Genomic DNA, 14,342 nt, shown 5'->3' with positions numbered 1-14,342 from the left:
AGGGAAACGAATAAGGGTTTAAACAATCATGACATCTAAGAAAAAGAGGAACATGGACTTGGGTCACTAAATCCCAGAAAATATTTGCAAATAGCAAATCCCAACTGCTTGCTTAACTACCTGGTCATCTGACAAAGAATAAAAGCAAATAAAAGGAGGTAATGTATTATACATTAGCCCCTAATTAAGTGAGATGTAGACTGAAAACCATAGCCAAAGCTGAGCATCTGCTGGGACTGAGAATGTGTATCCTCACATATGAAAGGCTCTTGGGCTGGGACCATCTTGAGTTCTTAATGCCAGGACTGAGTATCAGCACCACCAAATCTACTGAATGGCTCCTGAAAAGGGGCCATAGGCTGTGACTTCAGTCCTCGGAGAGAAATAGTGCTGGTCTGTAAATATCCCCCCATCCCTGAATCCAGAGGCTATGACTGTTCTATGAGCTGTGACCTTGTCCCACACTGGTTTTCCCCCATGATCTGAAAGGGAAAACTGGGAGACTCTGGTGAACAAAGGGGACCTTTGGGTTCCTTCCATCTATCCCAGTTGGAAACAGTCAGTCTGACCAGAAGCTAGGGGATAGGGAGGAGGACCTTTCAGACCTTCAAACTCAACCCCTCCCAGCTCCAGAAGCAAGGAAGATAGAATTTTTTTTGAACGAGAAAATAAAATTGCCAAGATGACAGAAGCCACAGCCACTTGGAGCAGCTTAGAAGCTTGGAGCCAACAGACTGGGGGCTATTCACACACTAGAGTCACTCAAATTCTACTTAGCATGCTTTTTCCTGACAGGGAGCTGGAGCATTTCAGGAAGAGTATGCTTCCTTAAGAGGTGTGAAAAAAAAAAAAAAACTGGGCCAGGTTTGCAGCAGACTCTGGCATGGTATCTCCTGCCCGCAGTGACCTGGGACTCACTCTTTGGAGCTTTGTACCTGGAGGAGGTTTAGGTCTGAATCTTTTCCTATTTCATTGTTGTCCCACTGCACCACCCCAGGAAAGGCTAGTACCGTCTTTGGCCTTTAGATTTTTCAGTCAAGATTAAGTATAACAATAATGAGGCCGATATAAAAAGGAAAGGAAAATTCAATATAGGGGAAGCGTTAGAAAACAATGTCCAGGTTTTACTGCAATCTCTTTAAAAAGCAAGCAGAGGAAGCCTGGGACCAGTAACTCAGAGGCTGAGGCAGGAGGATCACAAGTTCAAGGCCAGCCTCAACAATTTCACAAGGCTCTAAGCAACTTAATAAGACCCTGTCTCAGGATAAAAAAATTAAAAGGGCTGAGGGTGTAGCTCAGTGGTAAAGTGCCCCTAGGTTCAATCCCGGGTACAAAATTTTTTAAAAAGGAAGAAAGAGAGAAGGAAGGGAGGGAGAGAGGGAGGGAGGAAAGGGAAAGGAAGAGAAGAGAAGATAAAAGAAAAAGAAAAAAACATAAGCAGAGGAAACTATAGGGCAAAAATATTTTCCTTCTCTCCTGCTTCCCTCTCACTGCTAAACTTATGCAGATCATGGTAGCTTCCTGGCCTGCTCTTGCTTCCCCTCCCATTCTGTAGGCATCACAAAGACCCCAATTCTCAGGTGACTGCATGAACACTTAAGGTCGCAACTCTACCTGCAAGGGGGAGAGGGAGAGAAGAATGATGGCTCTCCTGTTCTTATCTGTCCCCGGAGGTAGAAACACAGGCATGTGAGAGAAAGAGGATCAGGGAGGGGCAAGTCCTAAGGAAGACTTAGGGCAGGTAGGTGAATGAAGAGCTCAGGTACCTGTTTTGTTCTTGCCCCTCCTGAAATGCCAGGGCAGGTAGTGGCACCTGCAGACTCCTTTCCCTGCAGTCATTACCTATTTACATCATCCAGCTCCCAGGCAACTGACAACACACAGGCTTCAGACTTGTGACCTTTATTTATAAGGCAGTTAAGTGAGGTGCTTGGTAAGGCAACAGACTGCCAAGTCCCCTCAGTCTACAAGGTAAGCAGCAACCCTGCCTTGCTCCTTAGGGTGTGAAGAGATTCCATTAAGTAGGTGAGCACATGAGGAGCAGCCAGTAACGATGCTACAGTGAGCACTGTCTGGGTGCTAGACAGGGATCTGAGCACCTTCCATTAGGCACTACCCCATTTATCCTCTTGAGAACCTGAGAAGGCAGCAAGTATCTTCGGAGCCACTGTAACCTGAGAAAACTTGCCTGAAGTCATACACATAATAAATGGCAGAATGAGCATTCAGTCCACAGTCCCCACTAATCATGCTGGACTGCCTCATACAATTCAGGTGCAATGTGTGGCCTGCAGCATGTATTTCAAGGCATGAGCTAGCAAGAGAGACAGCCGAAATAGATGAAGTGCTACTAAAACAATATAGTTGCAGGAGACAGGACGGGAGGCTCAGAGAGGGCAAAGTGCCCAAAGTTCCCCAGCAAGCTAATTGGAGAACCAGGATTCGAACCCAGCAGTCAAAGCCTGTAGACGGGGCTTGGCACACAGTGGGTACTCAATAAATTTTAGCTATTGGCACTTATTTTTATCTTTGTATACATAAAAGTCTTAAAGTGATATATGAGACAGAAGGTTTGCTGAAGAATATCTGGTCCAGCACTTCACAAAATGAGTCTTAGCCAAACTTGCTTCCAGAGACGAAGAGCAGGTCTTTATGGAATCAATCTCTGGAGTGAAGTTGGCACGGGGATTCTTAACAAGGCTCCCAAGTGATTTTTATGCATGCTAAACTCCGAGAACCAGTGAATCAAGGCTTAGATGGCTTAAATCCACAGTCACCAGCCAGAGGGTGGCAGAGCTGGGATTGGCACCCAGGAAATATCTTGTTTTTTCTTCTTTGTAAAAGTCAGCCATCCATAGAGGTAGGTCTCAGTGCCTCGAGCAGTGATCTGGACCATTGTGAAGTGTAACACATCATCTCAGCTCCTGTTTACCTGCCACATCTGCCATGTCCCTGAGTGATATATTAATTATGGTGAATAAATTAAATTTTGAACAATTTCATCACAACCTCTTCAAAGAACAGCATGATGGTTTTGCACAACTAAACTAAGGCTGGGCATCCGTCTACCTGTGTGTAGGGAAGACCTACTGAGGGGGCGATTGAGTATTCACCCCTAACTTGCCACATGACTGTGTCCTGCCTTGGCCTGATTTCTAAGACAGAAAGAGAACACGGTGACCTGGCATCCCTGAAATTTCAGTCCAGTGGCATGGAACCTTGGAAACAGGCCCAGCCTACTGTATGCAAATAGCCCAGTTCTGGCCACTCAAGGTTTATCTAAATTATATTTTTCGGTTGAGCCAGGCAGAATGCTGAGGGAAGACCAACCTTTAATTTTAGCTCTTTGGAGACGACAAAGATGGTAATAGATGAGTTATACAGAAAGAAAACTGACAGTACATTGCATTTTTAAGTGGTTAAAAATACAGATATGATTATGAATATACACATTAAATATGACCTTCTTTCTTCCCGCCAGCCCTCATATAATATGCTTTGTTTACTATGCAGATCATGTTTGACTTCATAGAATTGGATGTTATTTAAATTCAATTATTGTGAGGTTAAGTTCTTCTCTCAGTATCAGTTGAGTAAATTTAGAGGCAGTTACAGGGAATAGGTACATTTGTCTTATACCAGTTGAATTACAGGGAGAGAAGCACCATAGGAATAAAATAATTACCCTGAAAATGAAAATCCCCATTTGGAGGGGTGGTTTGGGTCTGTTTGTTTTCTTTGACTCATTTTTTATTCCTTATTTTTTGAGATGATGAGTAGATAAGCTGATTATATTTCCACAAAGATGGAGGGATATTATGTGTACGTGTGTGTGTGTGTGTGTGTGTGTGCGCGCACACACACACTTGTTTGTGAAAGTAAGCTGCTGGTATGAGACTAGAACTAGAAATAATTATGTGGTTAATTGGATTCAGTTTAGATAACTACAGCTCATTAAGGCCTTAAATCTTTTTGGTCTTCTTAGTAATAGAGTACTTTCTTTTTTAAATAAAATTATCTCTCAACAATTTCTTACTTCCTTCTGCCAGCATTGAGACACTGTTAATCCCTTGAAGCCAAAATTTGTCCTTGGCACCATTGAGAGAGGAAGCAAGAAGACCAGGTATGGCCTGGCTGGGAAGGAGTGTGTATGCCAAGGATGGGTGATGGTAACAGACTGGCTGGAAAGGACTCCTGCAAGAAAACAGAGAGCTGCCCAAATGCTATTTGACAAATATGCACAGAATTCAGATTGGCTTGTTTGTGAGTAATAATGGATTCTCTGGTCACTTGGGATCTTTGGAGGTCATCTTGCCAACCAGCCTGCCTGTACCAGATAAGGGGGAAATTCTCATATCATCCTGAAGAAAAGTAGAAATCACAATACTCCCCCCACCCCCAATCTTTCCTCCACAATCTTTGCTGAGAAGAAGTTCTCCATGATAGGTCATTTTTTAAAAAATCCTGATACCAGGATACATTAATTCCACAACACCCCCAACCCCAGGCCTGGAGAATAAAGAAATCATTGCCTGCTGCCCTAAGGCAGAAGGCACTGGAATCTTCTAGAGTTTCCTAGCTTCTTCCTTCTATTCACCAACCCCACTTGAGTTTCTCCTTTGTCTCCTCCCTCTCCAAACCTCTATCAATCCAGATCACAGCTACACAAATAGTTGATCAATGTCATGGATGCGTTTGGTTGTGCCCATAAAATTGGAAGAGTCTGTTTTTGAGAAGCCTTACTGTTAGCTGGCCTCTTAAATACGGAGAGTCCAAGAAGTGATAGAACGATTATCAACTACCTATCATTATAGACTACCTAGGATGGACATTGGAAATTTCCTACCTACTTTGATATCCCATTTTTTTTCTTTTCCTCAATGCCAATGAACTTTTTCTACTCCTATGCCTATTCCTCCCCACCCCAATACACATAGGTTTCAGCTCTACCCTGTAGGGAAGTTCTGATTTCAAAGCTTTTGATCCTGTGGGCCTTCATAGTAGAACATCTACTAGACAAGTAGGTCTTTTCTTGGTTATATAGATTCCATCTCAGAGCAATCTTTACTTCGCTTACAAAAATCTCTGTTTATTAACTTTATCTTAAATGTCTTAATAACTTTGTCCTTCTGAGAGTGGAACCATGAAGGAGTGAAGAGAAAGGAAAATCCCATCCTGTCCTTCTTTGCACACAGACATCAATTAATGGCCAATAAGCACTGCCTAGAAATAGAATCAGAGAAGGGGAATGAAGGAAAGAACAATTGGGTTTCTAAAAGGGGAAATAGCAAGACCATCTCTTGTATCAGAATAGGAAAAGTAAGGATCTGATGGACAGGCTGCTATGGATGGGACAAGAGACAAAAGGCATGTGACACCATCATGGGCAGAGATGATTTGGATAAATCAGAGGCAGCCTGGTGAAACCGAACTGGTTTGGGAGCCCTACTCTTTCATTTGTTTGAACAAGGAACAACCTCACCATGTGGGTATCTTTCTCGGTAATGGGGACAATTGTTGTTAGTCTTGTGGGTTTATTGTGGTAGCAGGTGGTATAAAATCTATGGAAGTGTTCTGTAGATCTGTGAAATGTTCTTAGCATTAGGATTATTACTAGCCAGAGGGTGTTACAGAAAGAAGGAAGAAAGAAAGAAAAGTGATCAACATTGAAAGGAGGTGAGAAGGTAGGCTTAGAAGAGGGAGATCTTTCAAGCCCTATTGAACCCCTTAGATATCAGCCAGTATTTCCTGGGCACTTACTGTGTGCCAGGCATGGATCTAATTGTAGTCTCTTACTACCCTCTTCTCTTGGTTTCACAGATGAGTCATTTTATTTTAATGAAACCCTCTCTACACTCTCCCAGATAACTATTTTTTATCAACCTCAGACCTCCAATATCTCTTCCCTATCTTTGCTCTCAGCCCTGCGACTTTTCTGCATATTTTATCTAGAAAACAGAAGAAATAATAAATAAAACTTGCTGAATTCACGATTAATTCTTGGTTCTCATCCAACTTGACCCATGCACAACATTTGTAAGGCTGACGACTCCCTCTTTTCTTGAAATACTTTGCCTTCTTCCTTGGCTTTTGGAGCACCACGTTCCCTTCTTATCTTGCTGACCTTCCTTTCTCTGTCTTTTCTGCTAGTTCTCCACATCTCCTGACCTCTGAACACTGGCATCCCACCAGGATCGGCTCCAGGACCCCTTCCTTTTTTTACCTAAACTCACAGCTTTGATTACCTCATCCAGGCTTGTGGATTTAAACACATCTCTATGCCAATAACTCTCAAGTTTCTATTTTGACCTCTCAGCTCCACTCCAGAAAAATATTCACTAGTGCTTATGTGACATCTCCACTTGGAGAGTGAATAGACCTTTCAAAGTTGACACTTCCAAAACTGAGCTCCCAATCTCTCCTTCAAAACCTATTCCTCCTTCAGTTTTCTCATTTCACCAAAAGGTAACTCTCCGTCTTTCCCAATACTCAGATCAAAATTAGTATCATCTTTGACTTTTCTGCTTTGCTTACATCTACTCCGTTAGCACATCTTGACATCTAATTCTTCAAAATATATCCAGAAACTGACCATTTTTCAGCATTTCCACTGCTACCATACTGGTCTGAAACATGACCATCACTTACCTGGATTATTACAACAGTCTCCTGTGTCTGTGTTTTCCTGTATGTCTCTCCAGTCTGTTCCCAATAGAGCAGCCAATGCAATCCTGTCAAACAGGGTCAGACTGTACTATTTGAAGGAGGTGAGAAGGTGGGCTTAGAGACAAGGAAATCTTCTATAACACTCTCAGCTTTTACATTCATAATTTCTCATCTTAATAAATGCCAAGTCCTTAAGATGGTCCACAGGCCTTTTCTGATCTGTACCTACTTTTTTGATCCCTGTTATGACCTCACCCCCTATTCCCTCTCTTCTCACTCACTCTACTCTAGATACTCAAGCATCTTTGTTCCTAGAACATTCCAGGCATGATTCTGCCTCAGAGAATTTCACGTGATATTCCCTCTGTCCAGAATTCTTTTTTTTTTAATTGCTTTTATTTTTTAAATACACGACAGCAGAATGCATCACAATTCTTATTACACATATAGAACACATTTTTTCATATCTCTGTATATAAAATATGCTCACACCAATTCATGTCTTGATACATGTAAAGCTGCTTTTTCCTTTTTTTTTTGATAGAATGCTAGAATTCAATCTATATTGAGAAAAATCTGGATTACAGAGGTAACTTTCATCCTCTTAAATCAATAACTTATCATTATTTTTTTTTTGTTGGTCGTTCAAAACATTACATAGTTCTTGATATATCATATTTCACACTTTGATTCAAGTGGGTTATGAACTCCCATTTTTACCCCGTATACAGATTGCTGAATCACATCATTTACACTTCCATTGATCTACACATTGCCATTCTAGTGTCTGTTGTATTCTGCTGCCTTTCCTATCCTCTACTATCCCCCCTCCCCTCCCCCCCTCCCCTCTTCTCTCTCTACCCCCTCTACTGTAAATCATTTCTTCCACTTGTATTATTCTTCCCTTACCCCTCACTTCCTCTTGTATGTAATTTTGTATAACCCTGAGGATCACCTTCCCTTTCCATACAATTTCCCTTCTCTCTCCCTTTCCCTCCCACCTCTCATCCCTGTTTAATGTTAATCTACTTCTCATGCTCTTCGTCCCTACTCTGTCCTTAGTTACTCCCCTTATATCAAAGCAGACATTTGGCATTTGTTTTTTAGGGATTGGCTAGCTTCACTTAGCATAATCTGCTCTAATGCCATCCATTTCCCTCCAAATTCTATGATTTTGTCATTTTTTAATGCAGAGTAATACTCCATTGTGTATAAATGCCACATTTTTTTTTTATCCATTCGTCTACAGAATTCTTGGCCTGCAGATATCTGCATGGTTTTCTCCCTTGCCTTTCTCAGGTCTTTACACAAATATCGAGTTTTGACCAAGTCTTCCATAACATCCTGTTTAGCATTTCAATGTACCTCCTCCCTTGGGGTCCACCTTCCTTTTCTCTGTTTATTTTTCATAGCACATGACAGCATCTTGAGTACTTATGGTTTACTTGTTATATCATTTATTGTCTATTTCTTCAAGAGAATTACATCAATTCCATTTATTGCTCTGTGCCTAGCACCTAAAACAGAACCTGGAACATAGTGGGTAAATATTGAATGAATAAAGGAAGATTGAACAGGGCCCAGAGATCTAAGTTTGCCCACATCACATAGATTGTAAAAATCCTAGGTATTCCTAAGTCTGTCCAGGAATAGTGCTAAGATCTTAACCACCATAGTAGACTCAATAAGGGAATGTGACCCTAAGCTGCACCACAAGGCTGGTGTTTCTGTAGTCTCCTTTGTTCTGATCTCCCAGAACTGCAAACTTCAGCATGGTATGCTGTCTTTGCTCCACTAGGCTGTATTTCTTTCTTTCTGCTCAGGGGCAGGAATGTCTGGAAGGGAAAGTCTTTAATTTACCTGCCACTGCCATGGCAACTAGGTAACCTAAGGACTCCAGAAGTGAGTATTGCAGATTGAATCAGGCCAAAAAAATAAAAATAAAGCAAGTCCCAAATAAACAAAGAAATCTGTGAATGGAGAAGCAAGTGGAGTCTTGTACCTGCAGCTTGCTGTGTCATTAACAGAGAAAAGAATCTATCCCATTCTCTCCTTCCTCCCACTGGATCAGGCACAGCCAAGGCAAGCAAGGGCCAGAGGATCACCTTGCCCTGACTCCTCCTTCTAGCATGACCTCAATCCAAGAGAGGTCTGCACTGTTCTGATCAGCATCCCCAAAGAAGGGTCCCCAAATGCTCAGTATCCCAAGGAAACAGAAGACAGCCTTGGGCTACAAGTTAGGAGAACTCTATTCTGATCTCTTATCCTTGAAGGGCAATTCACCTAGAAAGTTCTTTAATCTTTACCATTCTCTCTTGCTAGTTTGACCCTTTTCTTAAGGCACTTTCTCTCTCCTTATGGATTTTACCTTAGAGTGATAGTAGGAAAATAAAATAGAGTTGTAGTAGAGAAAAATATAAAATTATAATCTAAATGTAAATTAGAATTGTAATATTTTTTAACAAGAGGACTTACTTGTGCCAGGCTGCGTCAGGTTCTTGGCATACTTGATCTCATGTAATCCATCTTTGGAGGAGGCAAGAATTATCTGCCCCAGAAAGATAAAGAAATAGAGCTTCAGAGAGGTTAAGCAGCTTGCCTAAGTTTGCACAGTTGATAAGTAGTAAGAAGGCATTCAAAACCAAATTATCTCTTTCCCACAACCATGCTAGCCACTCCTCACATTGTGCCCCTTAGGGGGCAGGGGACTAAGGAGGATCTCATTTTTCTTGTCTTGGTCATTCCCAGGTAATCTTCCTACCCAAAGCTCTGAGAAGTGCATTGAGGAAGTGTCTGGTGTCCTTTGCATTTAATGAACCCTCTTCAGCCTCAGAATTTGCTGAGCTTTGCAGACAAGATCATGGTAGTCCCCCCAGCCCAACAGCCAGAGCTTGGGAGCTGGACCAGACGGGCATGTCCTTTCCTAAACCCTGGTGCCTATGCAGTTAGTAAACATACCTTTCACATGCATCTCTGATGGGCCCAGTTTGATGGATTATGTAAGAGCAGCCCAAATCCCAGAGGTTTGAAAATGATAAAGTGCCAAGCTGGGTGATGATGCAGAAGGAGAGACAGGTCTGGAGTGGCAGTTGTGGGAGGCTTGGCTGAGTGGCCTGATCTGGACCAGGAATTGGGTGGATCTGGAAAAGAAACACAGGGAAAAGACCCATGGCACAGGTGCAGGTGAGGCAGCAGGAACAGGGACAGAGATATGGTGAAGCTCAGATGCTGAAGTCAGAAGGGCCTGGCTGTCATTCTGTCCACACATCAGCTAGCTCTGCGACTTGACTTGAGATTTTTTAAGCTTGGCTTTTAATGGAGTTTACTGTAGAAACATCTGCATTAAGTCTACCTTGACTACATAGGGCTGCCAGGCGTTTCCTCTTCCATTATTCTGGAAGACATACATCTGACCACCAGACCAGGCCCTTTAGAAGCCCTACGTGCTAAAAATATTATATATCCCAAATATACATAAAAGCATACTAAACAAAAAGTATAAAACTTGTATGAATGCCAAGGTTAAAGTACATTCTTTCCTTCACTTCCTGTATACATCCAAAATCCTGGATCACATTTTTCATTAAATCTAAACTTTTTCTAACAGTTTTGGCATTCTTGCTTTTTTACTATCTGATGAGATCAAGCATGTTTAGGGTGGTCTGGCCACAGATGCTTTTTAATATCTGTAGTGCCAGAAGCAAGTCCCCATTTTGCCTTCTGGATTGTCTAGCCCAAGGGAAAATTGGGGGTGGGAGAATGAACAAATCACTTCAGTGGAAGCAGTGCAGCCCTGGGCTCTTGGGCCTTTAGCCAGACAGTGGGACCAGGCCAGGTCGTGCTTCCTCCTTCTTCAGGTAGGTGTCTGATGTTCCTCAGCCAGAGCCAAGATGGGGAGCCCAGGTTGGGTTTTCAGTTGTGCCCAGCCAGCAGGCCTTCCTGGCTTTTCCTACTTGGTAAGCAATGAGCGTAGACTTCACTGTCGCTTGGCACCGTTGCCAGGGACCGGAAGTAATGTCTTTTACCTGATCGGCAATTGGACATGGCTGTTTAACAACCCGATTAATCAAACCCAGCTCATCCTGTTAGAATTAATGAGCCTAGGAAATGCAGCCATGAATAACGAGGGCTTTCGCCCCTCCTCCAGCACCTCCCCCACTACCTCCCTCGTATTTCATTCTCAGAGCCATAGAACAGCCACTCCATACCAAGGACTGTTAGGCCCCAGTAGGGATCAAGACTGGCCAGCTATGAGGGTATCTCCTGCCTTTCTTCCCCCAGACACTATAGTTGCCCACTGGGATCTAGAGGTTGCCTCTTGGTCATCAGACAGATATGCATATGTTCAGCTGTCAAAGTTGTACTGAGGGTCTCACTGTACCAGGCACTGCACTAGGTGTGAGGAATGCAGACATGAATAAAATATTGTCCCTGTGAGGGAGTCACAGTGTAGTGACCTAGACACACATGAGGGAATGCCATGACAGGGGGTATGGGAAGGGCCTAGAGCCACAGCAAAAGGGAGCCTGTCAATATTGGAGGAGCAGAGTGTGGAACTAGGGAGAGTTCCATGGAGCTGAACACCTGAACATTTCTGCCATCAAATTCATTCATTATACATGTATACAGGGAGTGTCAAGGCACTGAAAAAGGCATAAGATGAACATGGTTCCCATTCTCACAAAGTGGGAAGTGCAGAAAACCTGAGAAGACACTGATTTATTTTTTCATTTACTCAAACCACAAAAAGCTGTTGAGGACCTTCTGGTGTAGAGCTTGGTACCAGGGGAAACAAGTACAAAGATGTACACATTACTCCTTCCTCCCTGAGTCATTTAGTGCATAGAGAGGTATATGCAGACACATATAGTTATGTGCTAAGTACTCTAACAGGGATATGCCAAAGTCACTTAAAGATATGCATATGACACTTAAAGATCAAAGTACTGGCTATGGTTGTAGCTCAGTGGTAGAGCCCTTGCCTAGCATGTGTGAAGTACTGAGTTCCTGCCTCAGCACCACATAAAAAAAAAAAGATATAAAAAATACAATAGCATTTAAAAATAAAAGATCAAAGTACTAACTCAACCTAGAGAGGTCAGGAATGACTCCCCATAAGAGGTAGCATTAGAATCATCTTGATGACAGAGTAGCAGTTTGACAGGTAGACCATGTAGAAAAGGACTTTTTTAGCTCTCATCGAGGCCAAGGATAGGGTTTTGAGTGACAGGAGTTGGAAGGGAAAGATGATTCCAGAAATTTTGGAAGGAAATGGCTGGTTCTACAGTCTGCAGCAAAGAACATGATTAAGTATGCAAATGGAAATCTAAAACTTGGAGACCAGGAGATCCTGGACTTACTTGTTCATTACTGGGAACAAGATGTAGTTGTATGAATGGCGAAATTTCCACATTTGAAGGGATGTGGCTCAAGTGGCCATATCTCAAACACACCAGCTGAGGTTTAGGGATTGGTTGCACACAGCTTCTCAGAGATCCTTTGATAGGAGTGAGGCATTTAAAATAAATAAACTGGGGGTGGAGGCATGAAGACCAAAGGAGGAGGAGGAGTCCATGGGCAAGGTTGGGGAGTTGGTAGCCCCAACTGCTAATGTTTCTGGGAAGGTAAATGGAGGAGCTAGGAGGATGGGGATTTAGTGATCAAATATGGTGGACCCTGAGCTAGGAGGGAGAAAGAGGACAGACAAAGGAAGCCAGATCAAAAGAAGGAGGGGAGAGAAAAGGAGCATTGAGGCTCACGGAGACCCTTTAAGGTCACATCAGGTGGCGTAGAGACACAGGCTTCAGTTATGGCCATCTGAGATATCACAGGGAGCTCTGAAGAATGAGCCCCACTCTCCGGCCCACTCATAAGGGTTCCAAATCCGGACACCATCTAGCTTGTCTAGGTCCTTTGCGTCCCTGCTTCCTGTGCCCTCCGCCTGGGCTTTTGCCATTTTTGCCGAGACTGACTGGCGTGATTCAGCCTTCAGCAAGGGCACTGGCTCAACCTCTGAGGTTCCCAGGGTTCCCAGAATGCAGGCCTATCCCATATTTTTCTTACTTGAGAGACTTCATTGAAGAACCTAGGTTTCTATGCACTGGCCTCAGGAGAATGCAAATGCTCAACACAAGACTCTATATTCAGGCAAAATGACCCTCACAACATGTTTTAAAAACCTGCATCCTTGTTAACATTAGACTATTGAGAGGTTTTACATAAAGATTCCCTGAAGGGATGAGGGTGCAGTTCAGTGGTAGTGTTCTTCACTAGTATACATGAGGCCCTGGGTTCAATATCCTAGACACACACACACACACACACACACACACACACACATTTGCACACACAAGATTTCCACAAGACTGCACTTCTTCAGCTGGCTGGAGTTGATGACAGTTGTCCTTCAAACTTAGACCTGAGCCCTCCAATTCACACCAGCTGTCTTCCTTCACTTCTGTTGCCTTTCTGGCCTGGAGGGCACTTGAATCCAAGACCCTGGACTAGGCTTTGAAAGGGAAATTCAAGGAGCCTGACACCCCTTTTAGACTGCAGAGGCTTCCACAGAAACTAACCCACTCATGTTCATAGCAATCTAAGACTTGGGCAGTACAAGAATTCTCACCAATTGGGGACAGGGTCTCAGAACTGGCAGTGGAGCTGACTGAAGCTGTTAGGCCTCCATGGTGGGGATGCTGGTGCTTGGGCCTCCTCTGTGGAGTCTAGTTACTCCAGATAAAGCCTGTGGTCTGGTCGTGGTGGCCTGGTCTGACCTACCTGGGTGGCTCAAACCAGTGTTCCAGGTCCATCCACCCATCTCTCCCCCAGACTCAAGCTCAGGCCTGACCACCCTCTGCCTCTCTCCCTGCAGGGGGAGCTGTTGAGCCCGTGCCGCTGCGATGGCTCAGTCAAGTGCACGCACCAGCCGTGCCTCATCAAATGGATCAGCGAGCGGGGCTGCTGGAGCTGTGAGCTGTGCTACTACAAGTACCACGTCATTGCCATAAGCACAAAGAACCCTCTACAGGTAAGCCTGGGGCCTGGGGCGGAGTGGGGAGGGCACTGGAACCTGGGGCCTCCACCCTGGCTGCTTCCTGGAGCAGCTTGGAGCTCAGGGGAGGCCTGCCAGCAGGAGGTAATAAAAGATTTAAAATTTTTTTTCTCTTAAGCATCAGCAATAAGAGGAAGGGACGGGGCAAGAGGGAAATAGATGTAGAAGGAAAGGAGCCAGGAGAATCTGATGGGAGAGAGAGAATAAGACAGACAGTGGGCGAACTGAAGAGTGAATGGTGAGCTAAGTCCAGTGGTGCACACCTGTAATCCCAGCCGCTTGGGAAGCTGAGGGTGGAGGAACACGAGTTCAGAGCCAGCTCAGCAACTCAGTGAGGTCCTAAGCAACTTATGGAGACCCTGTCTCAAAATAAAACATAGAAAGGGCTGGGGGTGTGGTTCAGTGTTAAGTGATCCTGGGTTCAATCCCTGGTACAAAAAAAAAAAAGTGAATAGGGAAAGAAAGGAAGAACGAAGTCAAGAAGGAAAGAGATAGGAAGAAAGAGAGAAATAAAAAAGGGAGGGAGGGGAAACAAGGAAGGAAGTGAAGAAAGGCTAAAAGGCAGAAGAGAGCAAGACATGGGGAAAAGACAGGGTGGGAAGGGCAAGAAGGGCAGAGTTAAGTC

General features: G+C 43.8%; 1 protein-coding gene across 1 annotated transcript in view; it reads left to right on the top strand.

Annotated features, from left to right (window-relative positions):
• MARCHF4 (membrane associated ring-CH-type finger 4) overlaps positions 1 to 14,342 on the top strand; it is a gene marked incomplete at both ends in the record, with an annotated part of 100,536 nt that overhangs the window by 61,656 nt on the left and 24,538 nt on the right. The window contains one exon of the mRNA XM_081261321.1: positions 13,538 to 13,693. Within this exon, the coding sequence (XP_081117447.1) occupies positions 13,538 to 13,693 (156 nt within the window). The remainder of the gene's footprint in view (positions 1 to 13,537; positions 13,694 to 14,342) is intronic.

This window comes from Spermophilus citellus (genome assembly GCF_964194105.1).
Source record: "Spermophilus citellus genome assembly, chromosome: 11".
Taxonomy (NCBI): Eukaryota; Metazoa; Chordata; class Mammalia; order Rodentia; family Sciuridae; genus Spermophilus; species Spermophilus citellus.
This window is presented reverse-complemented; position numbering and strand designations above follow the sequence as displayed.